Genomic DNA, 26,573 nt, shown 5'->3' on the forward strand with positions numbered 1-26,573 from the left:
CCCAAGGCTCCCATTGTAGCCTGACCCTTTCCCGCAAAGAAGAGCAAAGACTGAGGGTTTGGCAGATGACTGGTTAATGTGGCAGTCATTGTCTGTTTCCAGGTCTTTGGATGAACAATGCCTGTGGTCCCTGCTGAGTGATAGAACATACCGCATCTCCTCCCACCACTTTAGTCTACTATTTCTTCTACTTACAGACTTAAAGTTTTGAGAGTCAGAGATAGTTAAAAGGGAGGAAACAATGAAGCTATGCATTCAACTTGCAGCCACCTAGGCTTCAAGGTTGTTGTCAGTAGACTGACAGGCGCTGGTTCAGTTTCTTCACATGGGCTTTGATGGATGATGCCACCAATGGATACCCAAATAGCACTGAAAGGTTTCTGGGGCCTATTATGGTTTCTTAGTCCTCTGACTGTGAATTCTAGAACGACCGTGAGGCATCAACTGTGCACCATAAAAATCTCTCCCTTGAATATTCCACTTACAAGCAACTTACTCAGTTCAGTGAGAATGGGGATCTGCTGGTATCTTCTTTCCTGGTATTTACTGAAGGTGGATGCAGTACTGACTCCTACAGACAGTAAGAAATGATGACAAGAACAATAAACAGTTCGTAAAACTTGGCTGGACACACAGTAACACTGTGTGACCCAATGCTTTAGCTCAGCAACATTACTTTCTAGTCCATAGCTCAAATTCATTTCTGTATTTCGGAAAATAATCTACCATAATTGTCCCTTGGTATCTTCAGGAAGTGGAGACCCTTAAGTACCAGTCCTTGGAAGTTCAAGCCCTTTCTCAGAAAATGCCAGTTATTTGTGTATCACTGATGTACATTCTCTCAAACACCTTACCTTACCTCAGATGCCTGATAATACCTAATACAATGAAATGGCTATAATAATGTTTACAGAGCAATGATGTAAAGTCTGCATAGCTTTAGATGTGTTATATAGATGCATTTTCCCTAGAATATCTTCTGTCTGTGTTTGGGGAGGAGATGCAGAAGCCACAGTACAGAGGGTTGACTGTATTCAGTCGCTACTCCTTTGAAAGGGATGGTACATGGTGTGTGTGTGTGTGTGTGTGTGTGTGTGTGTGTGTGTGCATGTGACAAAAGTCTCCAAGTAGTAAGGTGTTAGTGTTTAGGTAGCATTCCAGCCACATTAATAAACTTATAGAACTTCGAGGAAACCAACTACTAATGAGTTAATGCTGCTGCTTCATGGGTGCTTCTGGAGATCCTGCAATGGACTTCTGGCCCCTAATATGATCTGCCACCTCAAGATCCTCTAGAGGATATTGCTTGTGTCTTTTTCCTGTTCCTCAGAATTGAGTGGCACCACACTCTGAGAGCCCTGCCTCCACCTGGAATACCTTGGGATTCTGTACAGAACAGTTTGATGTGGAGGAAGTTCAGAGTGCCGCATTGTCTAGGTTTGCCAACCTGTTCCCCTTGCAGTGTGGCAGGGTAGTAATCAGAGCAAGACTGGAAACCCTCCAGGCTTCCCAAAGACATGTCCAGGAAGCCTGGTGCTCTTATGGATCCTCTGAAGAGTCCCCACTTCTGTCCCCACCCCCCAAGTCTCCCGGGATGAATGTCTAGGGAATGGGCTGGCTTGGCTTCCTATGTGAGTTTATCAGAATGTCAGGAAGATCTCCCGACCTTATAAAAGGCTCACCAGATATGAGGGGGTAAACTTCCTCAATCTCGGTACTGCTGGCCTTTGTGTGGGGTTGACCCATGCACTGAAAGCTGTTTACCAAACAGTATGTATAACCTTACCAAGAGATGGCAGCATCTCTCCAGTTATGACAACCAAAACAGTCACCACTGACCTAGGGAAATACAAAGACTGACTGTCCACCATCAGTTGGTACATCATGGGCCAACTTCCATCCCCGATACAGAACCTAATACATCAGAGAAAAATCAGCATCTTTTTACTTAATTAATAAAAGATGGAAAAAAAATTGGCCCAGTGTGATGGGCACACTGTTGACCTCAGCACTTGGGAGACAGGGGCAGATGGATCGCTGTGAGTTCAAGGCCATCCTGATCTACATAGTGCATTTTAGGACACATGAGAACCTGTCTCGAAAAAATAGAATTAATTTTTAAAATCTTTCTTTCCTATAAAGAAAGTTAAGTTTTAAAACAATAACTGAAAAACACCTGTAAGAGTCTAAAAGAATTGATTAATACAACTTGTTGTCATAACATAGTAGTTGCTACACTTTCCAATATTAGATTAACATCAAAAATAATGCCTCTTACATTTCAGTGCCTTTTTCCTTAAAATTGGAAACCAGTGTACATGAATTCAACCTTGAAGATGGATATGGGTTTCCACATGACTTTGAACTCCAGAGGAAGTAACTTGGTTATTCCTGCCATAATATTGTCACAGTCAGAAAATCTGTGACATCTGTCCCAATCTGTCTTGCTCCTCACAACTCAAGTATTTGGGGAGGATTTAATTCTCTCTCCTTATCCCACCCTCCCTAGGCCCTTCCCCTCAGGAGTTGTTCTGACCTGGCACTGGAGGCATGGGGGTAGGGCAGCTGATCCGCAGGGACTGGATGTTGAGAGTGGCCATGATAGTCTCAGTGTCCACCAGAAGCTGGCTGCTCAGTGGCTTGGACGGGGATGCTAAGATCGCACACATGGAGCATTGCTCTATGTTGACCGCATGCAGATCTCCAGTGTAGAGTGCAGATCCCTAGGGGGAGAATTCCACGTTGTGAAGGGGTCGTCAGATGGACAGGTCTGAGATCATGTTTCATGGAGTCGGGTCTTTGTGGGTGATGCAGGTTTTGAGCTAAAGACTCTACTGGCTTGACTAACAATTATCAGCTGTCTGATACATCGTTCTGGAAATTGTTAGTGCCTCATTGTGGATTGATGTGACAGATCCCTCTCAGAGAACAAGTTTGGATGAGACAAAGGAGAATGATGGGGAGCAAAAATCCATTATGACAACTCAAGTAAGAGAAAAGAAAGCAAAAGGTGACCATGACGACGAAAAAGTCAAAGAAAGGAGGCATCATGGAGCTACAGGTGAATTCGACATCCCTCAGCCTTGCTAGTAGGCCATCCCTCTTGTATTCTCACATAGCTAGTAATGTAGCCTACCTTTAGGATGCTTGGGGTCTGTCCTGGTCAACATTTCTACTGCCATGATCAAAAGCAACTTGGGGAGGAAAGGGTTTAATACACCCCACAGTCCATCACAGAAGGAAGTCAATTTAGTAACTCAAACAGGGTAGGAACCTAGAGGCAGGAACTGATACAGAGGCCACAGAGGAGTGCTTCTTCTGGTAGATCCTGCACCACCCACAGTGACCTGGGCCCTCCCACATAAATTATCAATCAAGAAAATGTATCCCAGGTGGGAGCATTTTCTCAGTTGAGGTTCCCTCTTCCCAAATGACACTAGATTGTGTCAAGTTGACATTAAACTAGCCAGCACAACAGATCTCTTGTCAATTTGATACACAGCCACATCATTTTAATCCATAACTCTTTCTTTCTTGTTTATCCCCATAATCTCATATTAATGTTAATATCAGAACATAAAACATAAGTCATTTTTGAAGTTCCATAGCATTTAAAAATTCAGTCTTCTAAAAACATCTATAGTTTCTATCAATGTTCAAAGCCTCTTCAAATTATACAAATATCCAAAGTCTCTTAACCATAGGATTCTACGAAATAAAAATAATTTATTCAAGAAGAATCGGGACATAGAATCAAAGCAAAGTAAAACAAATTCAATAGCATATAATTCAGTCTCACACTTTTGTGATTCAAACACAATTTTCTAGGCTCCAAAGGGCTTGCAATAGTACACATAGTTCATCTCATAGGCTCAGGCCAGCTCCACTCCATAGCTGCTGCTGTCCTTGGTGGTTGTCCCAGGTAATGAATTTCCACTCTGAGTTCTCCTGCGGCAACTGGCCTGTATTTTCACCAAAAGACTCTCATAGGCTTTCTTCAGGAACTCTACCCCAGCTACATGGGACAAAGCCTCAAATTTATCTCTGACTAATTCAGTCCTGAGTCTTCTGTTTCAACTGAGGCTTCACCTTCACCATTGGCCTCTACTGGCCTCTCATAAAGTCAAGTCTCAGCTACGCTCCATGACTCCTTGATGCCTCCAAACCAGTGTCACAAGGGAGACACTTACACTTTACCGAGTTCAGGCATGACCATAAGGTACAGACAGCCTTGGCCTCCTTAGGACCACAGCTTCCTGTGCTGAGTCTGAGAAAATTCTCCCAGGTTTATGATCCTGGACGACGCTGGTCTCTTCTTAGTCACCATTTAATCTCACCTCCATCAAATCAGCATCGATTGTCCTAATAAAGCAAAGGTTTCACCTTAGTGGTTCTAGTCTCTTCTTAATCATATCCAATTCTTCAGTCTTAATTGACCAGAACAACAGATTCTCAAAGCTCCAAATATTGAACAGCGCTGACAGACTCTTTAACGAACTCTGAAATTCCTTCTGAAATTCCACAAACCTCCATTATCTGAGCTGCTTTCAGCATCATCTTCAAAGTTCAAACAAAAGTTCATTCAGCTGAACACTCAATGGCTTCTCCAGCCCAACGTTCCAAGGTCCTTCTACAACCGTATCTAAAACATGGTCAGGTCTGTCACAGAAATACCCTGTGAAAGGGTCTAATCATTCGAGACACTGGCTAAGACTGGAGAGTTCTAGGCATCTTCCCTCTTGTTGTGTAGAGCGAAGCAGGGAGGATGAGGGACAGGGACTTCATGGTGGCTTTTTAAAAAACAGCAAATCCAATTTGCTTTTTAGAAAATAAGTATTTCCCACACACTGTCAGTATTATTTTATTAAACACTCAAATGCTTTGGTGCATTTCCACAGTGCTTATCATGGAATTTTCATCCGTGAATGTGGTGGCACAGCTAGGGATACAAGCCTGTGAAAGTTCTATGGAAATAAAAGGTCACCTGGAGTGGCACACAACCACACTGTAGTCCGTCTTAGCCCATTCTTCTGCCTCTGCAACTGGGAAATTTATGAAAAGAAATTAATTTCCCATAATTCCACAGTCTAGGAAATCCAAGAGAGAAGGGCCACATCTTATGAAGGCCTTCCTGCTGCATCAAGAGTGTACACAGGACAGATAATGAGGCCACCTTCCCCGCTCATCAGGGCCCACTCCAGAGTGGCTGCCTCTCTCACAGCAGCAGCATTAACACATTCACGGGAGCAGAGTCCTCGTGCCTGGTCACTTCCTCTCAGTACAGTCACAGTGGGAAAGTGGCATTCCAACCACAGGTTCATTGCAATAGGGGAGACTGAGCCCCTCCTCCCCATCTCCTCCCTGTGATGCCCCCATGTGGCTGTGTGTTCCAAGTACCATGTGACCAGAAAAGATGAGTAAGTCAGAACCCAAAGGCCCAGCCAAAACCAGCTTAGGTTTAAGTAAGGAAGAAGCAGACTGGAAAACACAGAGAAATTCTCATTATACACAGTCTATAAAATATGCTAGTCTGAACACAAACTCAGGAGCCTTTGTAGGAGGAGGGCCCACTTGTTTGTCCTGGTTGCCCAGAACTGAAATAACCACACAGAAACTGTATTAATTAAATCACTGCTTGGCCCATAAGCTCTAACTTCTTATTGGCTAAAACTTACATCTTAATTTAACTCATTTCTGTATATCACCATGAGGTCATAGCCTAGCAGCAAAGTTTCAACACGTCTATCTCTGGCAGTAGATCCATGGCATCTTTCTGACTCTTTCCTTCTCCCAGTATTTAGTTCTGTCTTCCCTGCCTACCTAAGTTCTGCCCTATTAACAGGCCAAGGCAGTTTCTTTATTCATTAACCAAGAAAAGCAACATACAGACAGAAGGACCTTCCACACAATTTCCCCTTTTCTGTTTAAACAAAAAGGAAAGCTTTAACTTTAACATAGTAAAATTACATATAACAAAACAGTTATCAAGCAAGAATTACAGTTACAATATTTATGTCTACTTTATCTTGTATCATAACTATAATATGATAAGGAATATATAAGGAAAACTATAATGATAAATTCTTCAACTTCATCGAAGACTCCAGAAGGATTTAATATTACCTAAGTAAACAGGAAGTGCATTGTAAGCAACTTCTAAAACTCTAGAGTTGACAGAGACATCTCACTGCCTTGATAGTTACCCAAAGTTCTTCTGTACTGTTGGGGCATTCATCTTCAGCCTACAGGCCCATAATATCCAGCAGATACTATGAAGTAGAAAATTTCAAAGACAGGTCTGCCTATGTTGGCAGTTTGCCAGTCACTTTCTTCTGTATCCTGCAGAATGTCTTGAAGACTCTTTCATGAAGCAGGAACCCCAAAGGATCATCTCACCTTTATGCAAATTCAGCAGACATTTCTCTGTGGATCCTGCATGTCCAGTTCATTTAACAAACTCCATAAGGAGTCTCTTTGATGCCCATCTTCCTCTTGAAGTAGATTGGTACTGCCAGGAGCAGATGTGTCTTATTGTCATGAAAAGTCCTAAATTTTTAAAACATTTAAATGCCATATTCTGAAGGTCTCTGAAAGATTTGAAGAATACCTTTCCATCTGAAATACATCTCTGTACATCTAGAAAAATCTAACTAACATGACTATAAGCTTGACTATTATAGATGAGTATCTATTAACTTATATTTCTTAATTATACACTACATTTTAAATGAGCTACACAAACACAATACCTAAATCAAGATCAGAAATACATATACATATAACAAAATTGACCTTAAAATTATATCAATAAACCAAGATCCATACCAATGCAAATCTCTATAGCATATCTATATCATATCCCCCTTTAAATGTAAGCAAACAATTATGAACAATATTTGGGAATATGGGCGTAGTTATATCTCTCCAAACTGCTTCCTGTTGCTTATTGGGCGAAGTAATTTTCTTTGTGGGGTGTCTACAGCAACCTTTCAGGGGGTCTTGTTCCATGAAACTATATTGGTCTGAAAGCAATCCAGAGGTTCTCATCTTCTGTGGAAACAAAAGAAGAACCTCTTTTCCAAAGCAACTTATCATTAGACTCAAATTTGGAAGTCAAGATACCTTTATGTTGGTTTAACTTAGCAGTTCATACAATGAAATGTCTCTCTATACTTAGCTCATTCACAGTCAAAATATTCAAAGAAAACACAATAATATACATAATCCAGACTCTCTGTGAATTTTCCATCTTTACATGGCTTATTTTTATTCTATTGTTTTTAATATCTATTTTATTATCTGTACTCCTTTAATCTATGACTGTTTGTCCTTTTCAACTCTCTATATTCTTTTCCTTCTCTTTCCCAAGCCTACATACATTTATCCAACACTGTGACTCATCTGGATTTGTCTGTAATTATTTTCTGACCAGAAGCGCTTCTTAAAATGCTAAGTGCTTCTTAAAACTTAAGCCGTGCAATTATTATGGTATATACATACTCGTTGCTTGCTTGTTGGCCCAGTCTAAAACTTAAGCTGCACAATTACTATGACATATATGGTACTGCCTGCTAGCTCCACACAATTCAGCATGGCCTCCCATACCAAGCCTTAATGTCTGGATTTAAATCCTCCTCTTTCTACTCACCTGTTCTGTGATCTGGAAAAAGCTACCTACTTGGAAACCTATTGCTTCCATACCTAAGGTTTGGCATTTTTATGTTCTACCCCATATGATTATTTAGAGGATTAAATGAAGTACTATAGGCAAACTGTGGCTGGTTTCTGGCACACAGTAGGTACCATGTAACTGCAAACTATAAATATCGTTTCTATCACCATAAATACTAGTACTACATCATTATCCTCATATATTGCTTACAGGAAAAATGTGTATCTTGGGAAAGTTCTGGAGAAATCGCCATTCTCTCTGGAAGTATTCCAGAGCCCCGAGAAACACAATGTCCTTCAGCTCTTTCCGGGTGTAGTTGCTGGCTCTCAGGGGCATCACAAAGTTCCGAAGCCCGATCAGGGCTGATTGGGCATCTCCAAATACACATGCTACAATGTGGTTCCGAAACTCAGGTTTTGACTTGTCAAACCGTTTCTAGGGAGACACATGCCAGACTCAGGTCAATTTCACAGACAGGTAAGAGTTTTGCAATGAGCCCCACCTCCTTCCCCTCCTGACTTTGTCTCCAGAGCAGTACTTTTATAGGCTAATAAAATCAACTGCTTACACAAAAATGGATCTTACAGGTGCAGCTACCGCATATATATGAAGTACACACATACACACACATGTGGGGTATGTATCTATGCACTCTTTGCTTTCTAAAGCTTTCTTTCAGTATGAACTGAATCAATTAAAAGGCAGGTCAGTATCATTATTCTGATGTGTCAAGTATGGTCGAATATGGCAGGTTCATATGATTACATCTAATAACTAAATAACTAATAACTAATAACTAAAGAATTTGATAAATTCTGTATTAAGTTGAAGAAATTCATTGTGAAGTTAAAACCATGTGCTGCTCCTCTGAGGATCAGGGCTCGGCTCCCAGCTCCCACCTTGAGTGGCTCACAGCTGCCTCCAACTCCAGATCCGGGGGAAATCTGATGCCCTCGCCTGGCCTCCAGGAGTACTCACACATATGTGGTAGACACAAGAACACACGTACACAATCTTATTTTAAAGCTCCCTTTGATACAAACAGAGAACTTGGAGAGGAGGCACCAGAAGACTCAATTTTGAATTTTGTCTCTATCTTAGCTGTGTAAATAAACAAGCTGTTTTAACTTTCAATTTTTCTATGTTTAAATTCACTATGTTGAAATAGTGAATCTTTTGTGTGGAAATTGAGTAACACTAAAAGCGTGCTCTTCAACAGGTGTCAATCAACTTAGATTTTTGTTGAGCTCCTAAACTGGGTTTTTGTTTGTTTGTTTGTTTGTTCGGGGTTGGTTTCTTGTTTTGTTTTTTGCTTATTTTTTAAAATTATAAAGTAATTTTATTATTTTGTGTGCATGGGGTGTATTGCCTCCATGCATGACTGTGCACTACATGTATACGCTATGCACATAGAGACCAGGAAAGGGGACTGGATCTCCTGAACTAGAGTTACAGACAGTTGTGAGACACCTTAACTACTGAGCCATCTTTTCAGCCCTCAAGTGTGTGCATGTGTGCATGTGTGTGCATATAGGTGTGTGGGTGCGCATGCGTGCATGCATTTGTGTGTGTGTTTTGAAATAGGATCTCATGGTGTAGCCTTGGCTGACCTAGAACTCATTATATAGACCAAGCTGGCCTCCAATTCACAAAGACTCATCTGTCTTTGTCTCCTATGTGCTGGGAGTTAAAGGTGTGCACCACTACACCCCACCCAAAATCTAAGGTTAGAGGTATGCACCACTACATCCCACCCAAAGTCTGGGGTTAAAGGTGTGTACCACTACACCCCACCCAAAGTCTTGAAAAGTTTAAAGGAAAACACTTGAATGTTGGTAAAGACTGTTACATGTATTTAAATTTCACATGAGTTAGTTCTATAGCCTATGTACATACAAATTAGAAGACTTCAAATGAATATATATACTAATAAGAATTAACACCTGACACATCCACTTATTTGATGAAATCACTACATACTGGGAAGACTCTTTCTGCAGGGATTGCCTTCTGCAGGGATATAAAACTACTTTTCTCCAGAGCTGCCTAGAGACTGATAGGAATACTAACTAAATTACTAAATGGTTGTCTGTTTAATCTGATCAGTTTTAACTTGAATAATGAAGCCACTAAGTAAATATCATGCAACGAGCCTAAAGTCTAATAGTTGCTCTGCTGAGATGACCTGAGTAATTAGAAACAATATCCACTGCAGACTGCATCTATAAACACAGCTACGGAAGCCATTTCCTCCAACCAATTATGGCAAAACCTGTCTCACATTTAAGAGAAATGGTGGTTCGACAGATGCCATTTGTTCAAAGTAATGTAAATTGAGTAATCAACTTGACCCTTCTGCAAGCAGAACCAAGTTCAAAGGCTCTGAGTTTCTGAAATCTAGACTTTTCATTCCTGCGAACAAAAATTCAAAACCCGAGCATTATAAAAACCAGAGCACTTTCTAAACTCAACAAACGACTGAGCATTCACTCTGAGCTACACACATTCTACAACCAGTATTTTAGGGGAAGTACAAAGACATGTTTGCATGCTTTACAAAAAGGATCTAACAAAACCTTCTCACCCACTGCCTCTCTTCAATGTGTCGATCTGGGTCCAGCTTTTAAGACCTGCTTCCACTGAAAAAGCTGAAAACACGCTTGATTTCCTACTCAGGGGACATTTACCTAGCATGGGTAGAATTGCCAGAATAGTTGTTTGACAGCTGATACGACAGCTCCGAGAAATGAATGATTCTGATTAAGTGAGTGGTTGTGTTTTATAAATATTTGAACATATTCTGTCAGGATACTAGCATTAAACCACAAAGGCTAGCATTAAACCATAGGTGGAGTGGTATGTGTACAAAAATGTTTTTGAAAAAGCAAGAACATGTTTATAACTATTAGTCACAGATGGGGAAATTACCTACTTGAGAACAGAAGGAGGGATAGAACTATCATGCCCACAAGGCTTGCTTAACAGATGCAGTTTTTAATGCATTAAATATAAATATAGGAAAGTTAAATTTTGACCAATAAATTAGGGGCATTTTTTTATTTTAAAACAAAAGAATGCAGAGTTCTTGTGTGTATGTTTATCTGGGACCTTTAGATTTGTTATGTTTCAGGGAAAGCATTGTTGAAAATCATTATTTCAGAGAAGCTGCTCAGAGAAAGGCCTCATAGGTGAAGTCCCCTCCATTTTACACCCCAGCATGTCTTTGTCACATGCCCACGGCTCGTGGCCTGCAATGTGTGTGGCTAATGTAGCTTTCCTTCTAGACTCACGGTTTACAGACAAGCTGCTGCTTCTTGGGACTAGTAGGTCATTCTTCGCCCTCCAAACTGCGTGCTACCTGAGCTTTGCGGTGTGGTCACCTACCAGAATCACCTTGTCCAAGGGTGTTGATCGGCACCAGTGAAACATTCCACTGCTGTCCAGCTGCTCGGCAGTGTCCTCCACGGAGTCATATGCCCCATCCCTGAGCAGAAAGGGTGAAGAGGCAGTCTGAGAAAGTCCAGGGAACTAGCATAGCGGCCCTAGGGCCAAAGCCATAACTTATTGGCCAGGCTCAGCCATGTGGCTCCTGCTAACTCTTAGGGAGTTGGGGAATACAGATGTATTTTCAATGAGATAAAAGTTAATAACCAAAACATAGAACCCTTAAAGCACAAAAGTCAATCTTTTCAACTCTGCAAGAGATCTTGGAGATCTTTTCCTTGTGTTTTATGGACGAAAGGCAATAGCTAACAAATTATACGGCCTGTGCTTAAGGCTTAGTTTGAGGGTCCTCTTGCTCGGAATACCCAACTCTCCTTTCCTCCCATGTCTGGACCAGTGGGATACAGCAAGTTAGGTCCAAAGATATATGAGGAGCAAGGTTGAGGTAAAGAGAGGCCCCTGAGGAACCTCTGGGCTGAGGAGCCTATGCACTGCTAGACTGCCAATCAAGGCTGAATTCAGTGCCCAGGGAGGAGAGCAGAGCTTGACAAGCCATGATTGCAGCACCAGGAGCAGGGGCAGTGGGCGTGGGAAGTCGGAAACTGGCAGGGGAGTAAAGCTCATTGCTCCCATACCCCACCACGACTCTGATGGCCAGAAGGATCATGGGAAGAGCATGGCAGTGACTGCATACAGCAGAGAGGAAGAAGGGTGAACCCAGCAAGCTACGGACATTATAAAAGAAAAGGGGTACAGGCCCTGGAAGTGGAGAGACTGGCAACGCTCATTATCTCCTGCCTCCAGCACTGCAGTCAAGCAGAAGCACAGGAAGAAAACGGAGGAGGCTGAATGTGGTAGAGACTTGACTTGGTGTATGTACCAGGTGAAGGGGTACAGAAAAGTACACCAGAAAAAGGGGTACAGGAGCTTGACACTGTGGGATCAGCAATGCTCAACCTCTCCACCCCCCAGTCAGGATGAACAAGGAATCAGGAGCCAGGGAAGAGCATGGGGGCACACGCAATGTGCAGCACAGACTATGGGAATAGCAGAAGTAGCTCTTCACCACCACCATCTGAGAGACACCAGTATTCATAAACTCTGTGTTTCTTTTTTTATTATTTATTTATTAAAAATTTCCACCTCCTCCCCACCTCCCTTTCCCCTCCCCCTCCCCACAACTCTGTATTTCATAGGAACATATCTTGCCTTAAATTTTATAAACAAAGATCAACTAAATACCAACTTTAAGGATATCTGTCCTCTGCCGGGTATAGTGGTGCACACCTTTAATCCCAGCATTTGGGAGGCAGGAGCAGGATGATCTCTATGAGTTCGAGGCTAGCCTGGTCTACGTAGAGTTCTTGAACACTCAGAGTGACACAGTGAGGCTTTGTCTAAATAAATAAGTAAAAACCTGCCTTCTGAAATTCTCTGGAGCAGAGTGAGACACATTCAGGAAACCCCAGTGTGATACAGGATGGATGGATAAGGGCACGTAAACCAATTCTCCTCTCACGTGTCTGCTTCGGACCATGTCTGTGTTCATCACACAGAATAGGACAATTAAGGACAGCAGAAGAACCACCACTGAGTCATTTGTTTTCACAGCCATATTAAGAATGGGGAATGACGGAAGCCACTGGACAGATATTTATGGCTCCATCTTGCCCATGGCAAGACAACCCTTTCTCATAGGGAGGACTCAGCAAAGAATTTATGAAGGCGGTCCAGTCATGGCTGCATCTCATCACGCACCATCATGTATGTTGTCTTTGTAACCACAGCTCTCAAGTGTAAACCACGGGAGTGTAACCATGGTGTGTGCAGTCATGCACTTGCACACTTAATGCCAGAGGCCAAGACTGCTCTTGAGAGACCAGGGTGCCATTTCTCACAACACTTTGGCTGGGATACGTACCGGATGAACAGAGACACCACATCCCCCCCTGGGCTTGTCCATATTCTTCTCACCTCTTCAAACCCTCCCTCTCACAGGAGGCTTTCTGGAAAATTCCATGTGGCATCACCTCTTCCTATGACTTTCTGCTGGACCCTTCAGTGAGCATCTGAAGAGATGTTCCCTCTCTTGGCTTTTGATTTATTCCTGTATCTTGTTTATCCAGTGGAGTTGCTTATAGTATGCTTCCTATATCCAGAAAAGCATCAGGCACGATGCCTAGGTAGCACAGACAGTTCTCCATAAACAGCTGTTTACCAACTGTTTTTAAAGAGCAAAATACCCTCATCCCAATGGTGTTCTGTAGCTGTTTGGTTGTTGGAAATAGTGAGGCCAACCCTGAATGCCTGAAATGCCCCAGCCCCTCCCCTTCATCTAATCCTTGGCCCTTCCTCCCTGATTATCTCATTTCATTTCAAAAACCCTAGGAGAGAAAGCAAGAAAATTCCCACAGCCTTGCATTTATCTCAGAAGATGACACCCTTTGCCACCTGAGACAACATACGATACCTGCCCCACTGTATTATTCATTCAGACTCATTTCACATATTTTCCCAAGTATAAAACCGATTACTACACCAGGTCTGATGACATGAGCCAGTAACCCCAGCTACTTGGGAGGCTAAGGTAGTAGAGCTGCAATTCTAAGGCCAGCTAGAGGAATTTAGTGAGACACTGTCTCAAACAAAATGTGTTCCTTTAAAAGAGGCCAGTATAGCTTAGTGGTAGAGCACTTGTCTGCCATATGCAAGACCCTGGGTTCCATCCCTGGTACTACGAAGTAGAAAATGTACTATGTTTTCTTAGTTCAGGGTTTCTATTGCTGCAACGAGACACCGTGACCAAAGGCAAAGGCAAAGGGGAGAAAAAGGTTTACTTGGTTTATACTTTAACATTGGTGTTCAGCACTGAAGGAAGTCAGGACAGGAACTCAAACAGGGCAGGATCCCAGAGGCAGGAGCTGGTACAGAGGCCATGTGGGGAGCTGCTTACTGGTTTGCTTCCCATGGTTTGTTCAGTCCACCTTTTTACAGAACCCAGGATCAGAAGTCCAGAGTTAGAACCACCCACCATGGGCTTAGACCTCTGCCATTGATCACTAAATGAGAAAATGCCTTACAGTTGGATCTCAAGGAGGCATTTCCTTAGCTGAGGCTCCTTCCTCTGATAACTCTAGTTTGTGTGAAGTTGATACATAACACCACCAAGCACAGAACACTAAGGAATATGTAGTGAGAATTGTACTCGTGTGTTGTTTTCTTGTTACTGTTATACACTTGACTAACACTCCTTTATTCTGCCATAGCCAATGACTGGCAAGCACCTTCTGGTTTCCTATGAGATCCTCTGTAGACTTGATGTATATGTGAGTATTAGTATTCATTGCTCTGCTCTTGACTTCCTTTAAGCACACTCCTTGAGGTTCATCCATTTTCCCCCAAAGGGCAGGACTGCCTTCTTTATAAAATGGGAATCTCCAAAATAAAGGCACACACCTTTATTTTCAGCACTTGGGGGAAGAGGCAGGTGGATCTCTGTGAGTTCAGGGCCAGCTTGGTCTATATACTGAATACCAGGAAAGTCAAAGCTACATAGTGAGACCCTGTCTCAAAAAAACAAAAATCAAAACCAACCAACCACCCGAACAAACAAACAGCAACAGCAGCAGCAAAAGCATGTGCATGTGCTGCAGTGTGGCAGCTAGAGACACAGGTCCCATTTCCTTACCCTTCACTGCCATCCCAGGCCCAGCGCTCGCCCGTTGTGATGAAAGCTGCGACTGGAAGGAGCATTTAGGAATCCTTGATAGACGAAATTCATCCCCTTTAGCTAAATATTCAGAAACTGGTTCACTGGATCACATGTTGTGATGGCTTGAAGAAAACGGCCCCCAAAGGGAGTGGCACTAGTAGGAGTGTGGCCTTGCTGGAGGAAGTGTGTCACTGTGGGGCGGGCTTTAGGCCTCTTTTCTCAAGCTTTTCCTGCCGCCTCCTGGTCAGGATGGAGCCAGCACCACGTCTGCCAGCATGCCACCATGCTCCCGCCATGATGATAATGGAGGGAACCTCTGAAACTGTGAGCTGCCACCTCAAGGAAATGTTTCCTTTGTAAGAGTTACCATGGTCATGGTGTCTCTTCACAACACTAAAAAAAAACCTAAGACACATGTATATTTTAATTTTTTTTGAGAAACTCTCATACTGTTTTATATAAAGGTTATACTAGCAAAGTACTTGTATAGTTAATACCATTCAATCATTTAAAAATCTGCCATTTTGGTCATATTCTATAATCTCTTCATAATAGTTTATCTTCCATTGATAATATATTTACTTTTAGGTGATCATAATTCTCAATCCTTAAGAATCTTCCTATATTATTATTCTTACTAAACTGAAATATTGCCTACATATTACAGAGCTGTTTTTATTAAAATTAGGGATGATAAATATTTTAGATTGGCCTGATTTTTTAGAATCAACTAAACAAATAATTCTCCACCTTGTTTTCTGGTTAGTAATTTTTTTTCTTTATTTTTGAGACAGTCTCGTGTAGTCAGGTTAGCCTCACATTCACTGTGTAGACAACAATGACCTTGAACTCCCAATCTTCCCAAGTACTGGGATTACAAGAGAATGCCAACATGTCTAGTTTTATGTCCCAAGCCCAGGGTTTTTTTGTTGTTGTTTTTGTTTGTTGTTTGTTTGTTTTGTTTTTTACAGACAGGGCTTCTCTGTGTAACAGTCCTAGCAGTCCCGAAACTAGCTCTTGTAGACCAGGCTGGCCTTGAACTCACAGAGATCCACCTGTCCCTGCCTCCTGAGTGCTGGGATTAAAGGTGTGTGCCACCACTGCCCAGCATGCCAAGTCCAGGTTTTTGTACATTCTAGAGCACTCTACCAACTCAGCTGCATCTTCATCTCCAGGTAGAAATTTTAGTACACTGAAGAACTGGAGAGAAAATTTAGTTGGGGAGGGAGAACTCTTTGGTCCCATTTTGAAGATTCAAAAACTTAGGCAATCTTAGCTAGGTATAATGGTTTATGCCTTTAACCGCAGCACTCAAGAGGCAGAGGCAGGTGGATTTCTAGAGTTGAAGGCCAGCCTGGTCTACATAATGAGACCCTGTCTCAAAAAACAAAAACAACAACAAGCAAACAAATAAACAAACAAAACCCTTAGGCAATCTCATTAGCAATTTGTTAAAAGTATGGGGGTAATAACTAAAAGGCTATTTGGAGCTAGCTAAGAATTAGCTCTTTCATTTATAGAGTACTTGAAAGGTGACCTGAAAGAAATTGGATGCACAAGGTTATTAGTGTCCCAAAGATATGAGCAATGGCAGAAAAAAGTATGTGATATGGGGCCAAAGTAGGGATGAATATATTTTGTAAACAGCAATTCCACTGGTCTGCAGAGGTTCTGATAAAGCAAATATTTTAATCTAAGTCGAATTTTTAATGCTGAGTGGTGTAAGATGTTGCCGTTCTGTGGTTCTTACCTATTCTCAAAGGTTGTGCTGGCAAGAAAGCTCTCCTGTTCTCTTGAAATAAAATTCTGATTTTCTGAATTGCAGGTGAATTTCTTATTGTTGCCTTTCATCACCACGATGTCTGGCCCTGCAAGTGCACAGCAACCTCAATGAATCACATATCATCTGTCATCTCCTTCCCAGGGACTTCCCAACCATTTCCACTGACCGAATCATTTCCAGGCTCCTGCTTAGGAAGAATCTGTGAATCCTTAGCGACTGCTAGGCTGAAAAGATGGATTATAGCCAAGTCTTTGGTTTCCATCTATACCAGTGGTTCTCAAACTTCCTGATGTTGCAACTTTTAACAGCTTCTCATGTTGTAGTGACCCCCAACTATAAAATTATTTTTTGTTGCACTTCATAACTAATTTTGCTGCTGTTACAAATCATAAATATCTGATAAGCAGGATATCTGATATGCAACCCCCAACCCAAAGGTTGAGGACCACTGCCCTAAAGAATCAGACTAATTTCTAATCCACCTGGCATGTGAGAGTATCTCTAGGTTACTTCTGTGCTTTCTTCTGTCTCCCAAGGGGCAGAGGCTGGAGTGACACAGGACTGGGAAGCCTAACAACAAACCCTATCCTTCCTGCACATTTGGTCAGGTTCCAATTCACCATTGTCAGGTGTTATGAGTTTCTATTTGATCTTCCCTTTCAGGGTATTTTTTACTAACAATTCAGACTTTTAAAGAATCTGATATTCCGAGGGTATGTCTCAAACTGCTTGGGAATTTCCACATATAGAAATAACATAAAAAGTAATAATTTTCTCTTCTGCAAAAATAAAAAGAAACACACTATGACTTTTAAGGATGGTCATGAGGATAAATGCAAGAATATTTGAAATAAGTAGATTAAATGAGCAATATTGAAATGTAAGATGGAGAAAAGTCACACACGAGACATGACTCCTTGCACATGTATATTCAGTCACGTCAATCTCCTCCTAAACACAGTTCAACTTTATTAATTTATGGTCCTTATCTTTCTGTCCACTGATCTGTCTATCTGCCTTTCTGTGTTGATAGTGTACAAGTAATAATTTTCTCATATTTTAGGATAGAAATGGTAGAAAGGCTTCATGCTCTCAAGGTAAATTGTTAATATCATGACACAGTTTACTAGGGTTTTCCAGTGGGTACCTTAAGGGAGATTGCTATAAAACAACTGTGGTGTTTTGAATAAGAATGTCCCCCCAAAAAATTCATAGATTTGAATGCTCGGTCCCCAGGGAATGGCATTATTAGGAGATGTGGCCTTGTTGGATTGGGTGTGATTTTGTTGGAGGAAGTGTGTCATTGGGGGTGGGCTTTGAGGTTTTAGAAGCTCAAGTCATGCCCAGTGTCACTCTTTCTTCCTGCTGCCTGACAATCCAGGTGTAGAACTCTTAGGTACTTCTCCAGCACCATGTCTGCCTGTATGCCACCATGATGATAATAGACTAAGTCTCTGAACTGTAAGCCAGCCCCAGTTAAATGTTTTCTCTTATAAGAACAGAATGATGTTAAAGATGAGCATTTTGCCAAGGAAAAGAGCTCCAGAAAGTTTAAATTTGAGCCAGGGCATCTGCCAGAAAGGCTGTAATGGTCAGAGAGAGAGAGATCTCCTGCTCTGCCCTGAGACAACAGGAAAGCATCAAAGACAAGACCCAGTCAACAAAGGCTGCAGCGTAGAAGAATGCTAATTCATTTGAATGACCAGAGGGTCTAAGCTGAGAATGCACAAGGGATGCCCTGATCCTGGGAAGCAACTAGGAACGTGTTTCCTCAGGATCAGCATGTAGAAGCTGATGCAACTGTGGTCCTGCATACGGTACTGGTTTTGTAGGCAGGAAAGATGACAGACTGAGGGAGTCATGAAGCCCTGTACTGTGGTCGCAGAGAGTCACTGGGGCCAGGCAAAGTATAGCGATCTCAGAGTCCCTGCAAGCATGCCCTAAAAGCTACTCTGTGTTTGGGGGCTGCCCAAAATACCCACTCCTATAAGGATTGCTTGGAAATCTCACATGGAGACTTCCTTGAATCCTGTTACACGTTCTCTGAGGTTGTTGTTGTTGTTGTTAAGTGCTTATAAATTATTTTTAGTATAAGTATTTATAAGTTCTTTCAACTACTGACCAGCTGATAAATAGTCATAATTTTTAAACATAATTGCTTTATGTGTTGTTTTATGACCTAAGACAGATCTAAATAACAAAACTCATGACCCTTTCATTTATACATCTTCTAAGTTATTGATCACCATTGTTAACATATGCCTAATTTTAAAATATATGTATGTGTATGTGTAGACATGTATGTATATATAAACATTTTAAGATAAATTATGACCACTAAAAACAAGTTTTGATTGCTAAATATGAGGGTTTTTTAAAGTCTTTATCTTTGCCAAGTTGAGAAAAGATACAATGCAAAAGCTGGGGAACGGGATGAGCATTGGAGAAAAAAAGAGATCAGGACGCTGGAGAGACAGATGGCTCAGTGGTTAAGAGCGCACGCTGCTTGCTCTTCAGAGGATCTTAGTTTGGTTCCCAGCACCCACATTAGGTAGCTCACAATTACCTCTCATGCCAGCTCCCAGGGGATCTGACACTCTCTTCTGGCCTCCACAGGCCCCTGCACATACATGGCATATACTCATACAGACACAGACCCACACACATAAATAAAAGTTAAAATACATCTAAAAATATTAACTTGTTTAAAGATATACAAAGACATCTTAAGATTCACAGATTTGTTTCATTACATTTATAAATAGAATTTCTCTTGCATAATGTGTTTGGGACAATACCTTATTTTTATGGTTTCATGTTTAGCATGTTTAACTCATGACCGGGCACCACCTCCTATGAGCTGGGTCCTCCCACATCCATCAGTAACTGAGACAATGCCCCACACACCTGCCTATAGGCCGATCTTATGGAGGTATTTCTCAGCAGCCATTCACTCCACTCAGATGATTCTAATTTGGGTCAAGTTGACATAAATCATTTAGCACATGGTGTTTCACTTCATATATAGTTGTCTTGTTGGGAAAAAGGTGTCTCAAGAATTGTGTAGGTAAATATAGGGGAAACAGATTGAAAAAGAGATAAAAAGTTTAATCTATGAAATGTGTTCCATTCAGAAAAGTCACATTTGGAACTGATAAAGTTTCTGTTTTAAGATACTGGAATTTATCCAAGATTATGAAAGCTCCTGGAAAAGACTAACTTTTTTAGTAGAAGGGACAAACTTATCATGCATATATAGGCTTAGTTTTTCTTTTCTTGCATTGAAGTGGAAAGAGTTGCTAGTGAGCCATTGAGTTCAACTAGACAAAAGACAGAGTTACATTCTCACACCCGTGTCAGAATAAACTCGCCACTGTCTACCAGGGAAAAATTGTTCAACGACTAGTCTGAAGGCAATAATTTCAGGGACAGTCTAGTCGGCAATGACGGGCTGAGTTTTCAGGCCGAAACTGAGAAAATCACTGTGTGGTGGGGAAGAGCAGCGACCGGCAGTCGGCATAGCTGAGGTGCACTTTGATGATGCTGTTGGCTGGCTGTGTGGCCAATGACTAAATCTCTCTGGAGCTCACTCTCCTGGCCTGTAAGGCAGTTGAACTGGGCAACCACAAAGGTGTATCATTGTCGTTCTTGTCTTACAGCTTTAGAAGACCAGTTGTCAGGTCTTGGGTCCCCAGTGGGAAGCACAGGCCTTATTTTGGCTAAGTTCAAATGTTCCTTATCTTCTCAGTGATGGAAGCCTCTTTCCCTCCTTCGCCAGACCCCCAGGAAATAGGCTAAGGACAGAGATAATAAGAAATTACCTAGGGCTTGTTGCTGGCTGTTTTTGCAATCACATTTTTCAATTAGTTCAGGAGTGTACACATCCTTGTGACAGGTGGAACAGTAAAAGAAGGCCCTGGACAAAGAGAGGAAATCGAGAATGACCTCAGTGATGGCTAACACCAAGGAGACATGCTGCTGCTGCCATCTGTTTCCCATTAGCTCCTATTTGGTCTAGTGTGTCCTCTCCAGAAACGACTTGCAAAGTGCAGTACCTTTTGACAGCTTGTGGGGACTCAGCAATAAAGAACCCCAGGGTGTCCTTAGTCAGCTTCACTTGTGCCGAGGGATTGAGTATGAGACTACTGGAAGTGGAAGGAGAAAGACAGTAAGTTTTCTGCTAATCTCTGTAGCAATATTTGATGTTTTATGCTGGCATTAACAAGGGATACTCTAAGTTGACATATTAATCAAATTAAGTCTATTTTATTTACTGCCTATGCTTAATCTGTTGTGTGATTGCGACTACACAACGCTAAGGGAGGTGGAGAAGGGCTTAACTATTGAGCAGAGAGGAAGTTCCTCCTTTTGGACAGTCATGAATCTGAGATGGACTGACCAATCCATGTGCTTGATGCCTTGTTGCCTTAGGCAACCACGACAAAGAGGGCACGGCCATACAGTGGACAGCCTTATGGGAATGTGATGGTGCCCATCCTGGACCAACTGTCCCTAAAATGAGCTACACGTAATTAGGTCTGGGAGGTAGATCAGTGGAGCAGCACTGGCCCTGTACACACTAGGCCCAGGGTTGGATCTTCAAAAAATAAAAACATTCTAGATAAACATTCTCTGATGGGAATATAGCTCAGTGCCAGTCTGTTTGAACAGCTGGGTCTCTGAAACCACAATAAAACAAAAAATATGAAATTGTCACAGAGGTATAACTAGTTATCAAGGTGAATTTCAATGTTCTTTTCTTTTCCAGTGGCTGATGTGCTCGAAAACTGTTCTAAATTTTTCCCACGGTTTTCCTTGATGCAGCACTGTGCCGGTTACTCGGTCCCGCAGTTTCCCTCCTTGCTCCTGTTATCAGAACAGTGAAGACCTTGCTTTTCTAATGCCCCTCAGTTCTTTCATTCCAGACAACGTGTTCTTTTCCTTCTTTACAGGCATGATGGTGCTCACCTTTAATCCCAGGGCTTGGGAGGCAGAGGCAGGTGGATCTCTCTGAGCTCAAGGCCAGCCTGGTCTGTAGAGCATATTCCAGACCAGGCAAGTAATAGTCTGTCTTACACAATGAAAACAAATAAATAATCGAATTTACGTTTCTTCTGTTCACTTTGGAATGGAGGTGAGTCCTGATTCTGACACATTCTGTTGTCAGTGTAGGTTAGAGTCCATTGGGAGTGTGAGAGAAGCCTTAGGAACAGCTTTTCACGTCTGCCAAGAGGGGCAGAGTGCTGTTTTGGTAGATCTTTACCTAAGACAATATAGTGCATTTGGTGAATATCTAACTGAAAATATTAATGAGGGGTATGATTGGTTTTGACTCTCAAAAGGAATAACATGGGTTTGTGGCCCCTAAATATCACTATTAGCAAGCATATGTCTCATGTGTCTAGGGACTGTTGAACAAACAGCTCCTTTTGGGGGGAAGAAAGGCTCTCTGAGTTCATGTTAAACATTACATATCTCTTCTTGACCTTTTGTCAAAGGTCAAGTGTAAATATTTAATTATAAAGATACTGTCACAAAACATGTAGGTATTTGGTCTGAACCAAACATCGAGAAGTGGCACAATAATAACAATAATATACCTGATTGTATTTGTAGTAATAACAATAATATACCTGATTGTATTTGTAATAATAACAATAATATACCTGATTGTATTTGTAATAATAACAATAATATACCTGATTGTATTTGTAATAATAACAATAATATACCTGATTGTATTTGTAATAATAACAATAATATACCTGATTGTATTTGTAATAATAACAATAATATACCTGATTGTATTTGTAATAATAACAATAATATACCTGATTGTATTTGTAATAATAACAATAATATATCTGATTGTATTTGTAATAATAACAATAATATACCTGATTGTATTTGTAAGAGCTTAAAAACTGATTTTGTCTTTTATCTTTTGTTTTGATTTTCTTTCTTTCTTTCTTTCTTTTTTTGAGTTGGGATCTTGCTATGCATCTCAGTCTGGCCTCAAACCATCAGTGATCCTCCTGCCTCAACCTCTCAGGTGCTTAGGTTACAACATCCAGTTTAAATAGATAGATAGATAGATAGATAGATAGATAGATAGATAGATAGATATAGATAGATAGATAGATATCAATGTTATAATATCCAGTTACAAATTCATGACTTACAAGCGCTTGAGAAATCCCAATGGTCTGAAATATCCCCTCTCTCCTTCATCTATCAACAACAGTCAAACTCCCCTCAACAACAAAAAGCCAAAAAAAACTTGAAAAAATGAAAAGCTTTATCAGTACCAACAATTGTGAAATTGGGGCCTGTACTGGATGGCTATCAGCATGAGATGCATCTTCACAAAGCAAAGCCTACGAAGGAAAACAAAGGAGTTTTGAGGAGGGAGACAAGCAAGAGGCTGATCTACATGAACATAACCAACCCTTTCTGCTCCACGCTGGGAAGAAAACCAACTACTCAACAGAGAAAGCAGCCCCTAAATATAGATTCCACTTGAAATATAATCCACCTGACATAAAATTTAGCAAGAGTGCCAGCTGAGTCGAAGGTGAAACTGTAAAGTGCCAGAGTGGTGGTACTCACCCTGTGGGTCAGGACCCCTTTGGGGGGCTGAATAGCAAATATCCCACACATCAGTTATTTACATTATAATTCACAGCAATAGCAAGTCACAGCTATGAAGTAGCAACAGAAACAATTTTATGCTTTTGGTTCACCACAACAAGAACTGGACTAAAGAGTCACAGTGTTGGGAAGGTTGAGAACCACTGATCTAGGGGCTCTGAACTAACTGCTCGTACATCTCAAGAGTTAGTGCCGGAGCCTGCCTACAGCGAGCCCTCCATCGGCAGTGTACGCTGAGCGCACAGCACGGAAGAACGGGGAACGAGGCATCACTTAACATACCGGGAAACCGCGGGAAACGTCATCCCGACAAAGTCGTTAGAGAGGCGCTGTGTTAGGATTTTGTTCTTCAAGCTGTTCAAGAAATATTTTTGCCAGGGATGTTTAGGGAAAACCTAGAAAATATAATCAATCATACCATATACAGAGTTATGTATAGATACATGCATATACATACATTAACACGTACAGTACATTAATAAGGAAAACTGACCCTATAACATGGGTTGCATGGACTGCTAAGTGCCAAATCAGTTTCCACTGCATGTATCTCAAAGACAGGAGATACAGCCTAGCGTTCATGTGGAGCAATGTTAAAGGAGGAGCCGAACTCATGTTTTCAGTGGAGTCCAAGATGATGTGCACACCTCACCACCCAGCTTCTTCCCAGAAGGCATTGTGAAGGAGCGTTCCTGGAAAGAAGCTGTGTCTGTCTGCAAAGACTGGCTGACTAATTAAAGCTTCAGCGCCTGTGGAGAGTTCGGAAGACTGCAGCTCCAGAGCCTAATTACAAGTTCTCACACTCCTCCTAAAGAGCCTTGCCTTATCTACCTCTCTCTGACCTAACTTCCTGATAGATAAATAAATAAGAACCTTTGGAATGCATTAACTTAATAAAGCCCTATTCTTCACCAATCAAAGGACTCAGAATGCAATCAGATAGTAGCAGAGGCCTGTAGCTGAGATTTCTCTGCCTGGCTGTAGCTGCCGTTCAGATGTATCTACTGATGTGGTTTTTTTGGTTCTGGTTTTTGATTTGGTTTTTTGTTTTGTTTTTATGGGTTCTCTTTTTAAAATTTTATTTCTTTCTTTCTTTTTTAGGTATGAGTATTCTGTCTGCATATATCCTGCAGGCCAGAAGAGGGCATCAGATCCCATTATAGATGGCTGTGAGTCACCATGTGGTTCCTGGGAATTGAACTCAAGACCTCTGGAAGAGCAATCAGTGCTCTTAACCTCTGAGCCACCTCTCCAGCTCCCAATGTGTGTGTGTGTGTGTGTGTTTTTAAATGTCATGATTTATGACTTTCCTTGTTCGATTACTATGAAAACTCCATAAAATCACTTCCATATAGAAACATGGGACTCAGGGTGACTTAAGTGTGTGTTCCCAGGCCCTAGTCATTCAAATTTGGCTCCAGAATAAACTATTTTATTCACTTTGAAGTAAGAGCTATGTTTTTAAGTTAACAGCACCCAAGTTTCCCGGTCAGAATTAGAATCATTTTCTCTGGCCTACCGCTAACATTGGCACAGCAGCCTTACTGTTGCGTGAGACACTAACAGTGAGACGGGAGGGGACTATGTGGAATCTAAGTTGCCATTCTCTGGATACGAAGGCTTAGGATTGACTTTATCTTACTTCTGGCTGAAAAATCACATCCACAATGAAAAGAATATTGGTGGCTTCTCCTAAGGATGAGAACCCTTTACAGGGTCGTAGAAATCCAAGATGATGTTGATCAGGATTGATACTAATGCAAAACCCAAGACTAGCAGTAGGTCTCTAGAGAAATGAGGGGCGAAAGATGGCCTTTCTCTGGTGCTGCCGTGGAACCCAGGACCTTGCACATGCACCACCCTGGCCCTAAACTACACTCCTAGCTCTAGAACGAGCAGGCTTAACAAGTCTGAATGTCACCTAGGGGAGGTCGCTGGAAACTTCTCTTGTGATTTTGTATAAGGCAGCTTCTCATTTCCTCACCTGCTGCCTGTGAACCCTACAGTACCACCTCCACAGAGTAGGACATAAGCCAGAACCATAGATGAAGACGGAAATTTATAGATTCTCTAGAGCAACTCTTGATATGGAGATAAACTGTGACCTCAGACATTTCTCCTCAAACCATTTCATGGTTTGAAAATTGCCCTGCTAAAAAATAGCCACCTATTTCTGATCATTTGGCACCCTTTCCTAATCCTTTCCTCCATAGTGAGACCAAATGAATCTCTTGTTCATTCTCAGTCTCTCAGATAGCACCTGTTACAAGGAGGGCATGCAGCCATTGATGACTGCATATAATGGTCTGTCCTGTCCCTTTAAGAGACAAGCTTTGCCCACCCCCCACCCCAGCCCAAGGTAAGTGGATCTTTCTTCTGCTTCCAGCCTGGGCTCTCTCTGCCCTATCTCCTCTCCTCCCCTTCCCTCCCTTCCTCTCTCTCTCTTCCCCTTCCTTTCATAACCCACTGAGTAAACTATACCCACTTTCTCTGCCCGTCTTTCACCCACCGTGGCTCCTCATGGGACCAGCTGCCCCATGAGGTCTCTCATCTGCCACCTCCTACCAACCTGGGACCCACAGAGGCCTTGGGTAGTGGGTTAAGGCTGCCCCTCATGGACCGCTGCCGCCCCTCAGGGACCTGCCCTGTTTTATCTAAACCATTACATCAACTACTAAAGAAACTGACCAAGTGTTTCTAGCCTGAATTATTCAGGTTTTGAAAGGATACACATGTTGATAGAGATGAGCTCCTTAAAGCTCAGAAAAGACAGCAAGAGAACAAAACGCATTTAGAGGAACAATCTGAGGATTTACACAATCCAGCTGGAGTAAATTTAATCAAAATTGAAGTATAAGGTAATCCTGTGGGCCTAAAGGAAGCAGGAAATGTTCTTCCAACTACAATGTCTCATAATACAAATAATATAATTAAAACAAGTGGCACTGATTTGAGACCCTCTTGTTATAATTATGCTGGCCTGCCTTGCCACCTGGGTAGCCTGTCCCTTTAAGAGACAAGTTCCACCCAATCCCAAACTACCCCTTCCCAGCTGAGGCAAGCTGGTCTTGGCTCTCCCCCCCCCTCCTAAGAGACAGCTTTCTATCTCTCTCCCCCTTTTCCTTCTTCTCTCTCCTCTTCTCCCCTTCTCTGTCACTCTATTTCTCTCTCTTTCTCTCTCTTCCTCTCCAAACCCTCCCTACCTTTATACTCGTCTAATAACCACTAAATAAAGTCTCCATACCCAAGTACTGTCTGCAAGGCATATCTGTCTGTCCCAGATATGCTGCAGTCCCACTAGCCAGGTAACC

The 26,573-nt window shown here is 41.8% G+C and overlaps 1 protein-coding gene across 5 annotated transcripts in view; it reads right to left on the bottom strand.

The window, feature by feature from the left end:
* Positions 1-26,573, bottom strand: part of Kcnu1 (potassium calcium-activated channel subfamily U member 1) — a 93,420-nt gene that overhangs the window by 16,765 nt on the left and 50,082 nt on the right. For all 5 annotated transcript variants that reach the window (XM_087900945.1, XM_087900943.1, XM_087900944.1 and 2 more), the window contains exons 15-23: positions 23,545-23,657; positions 22,920-22,988; positions 20,667-20,756; positions 20,433-20,527; positions 16,579-16,696; positions 11,057-11,156; positions 7,883-8,107; positions 2,537-2,723; positions 497-571 (exon numbers count right to left, since the gene is read on the bottom strand). In XM_087900945.1, the coding sequence (XP_087757071.1) occupies positions 497-571; positions 2,537-2,723; positions 7,883-8,107; positions 11,057-11,156; positions 16,579-16,696; positions 20,433-20,527; positions 20,667-20,756; positions 22,920-22,988; positions 23,545-23,657 (1,072 nt within the window). The remainder of the gene's footprint in view (positions 1-496; positions 572-2,536; positions 2,724-7,882; positions 8,108-11,056; positions 11,157-16,578; positions 16,697-20,432; positions 20,528-20,666; positions 20,757-22,919; positions 22,989-23,544; positions 23,658-26,573) is intronic.

Source organism: Myodes glareolus, chromosome 23 (genome assembly GCF_982192425.1).
Source record: "Myodes glareolus chromosome 23, mMyoGla1.1, whole genome shotgun sequence".
Classification (NCBI taxonomy): Eukaryota; Metazoa; Chordata; class Mammalia; order Rodentia; family Cricetidae; genus Myodes; species Myodes glareolus.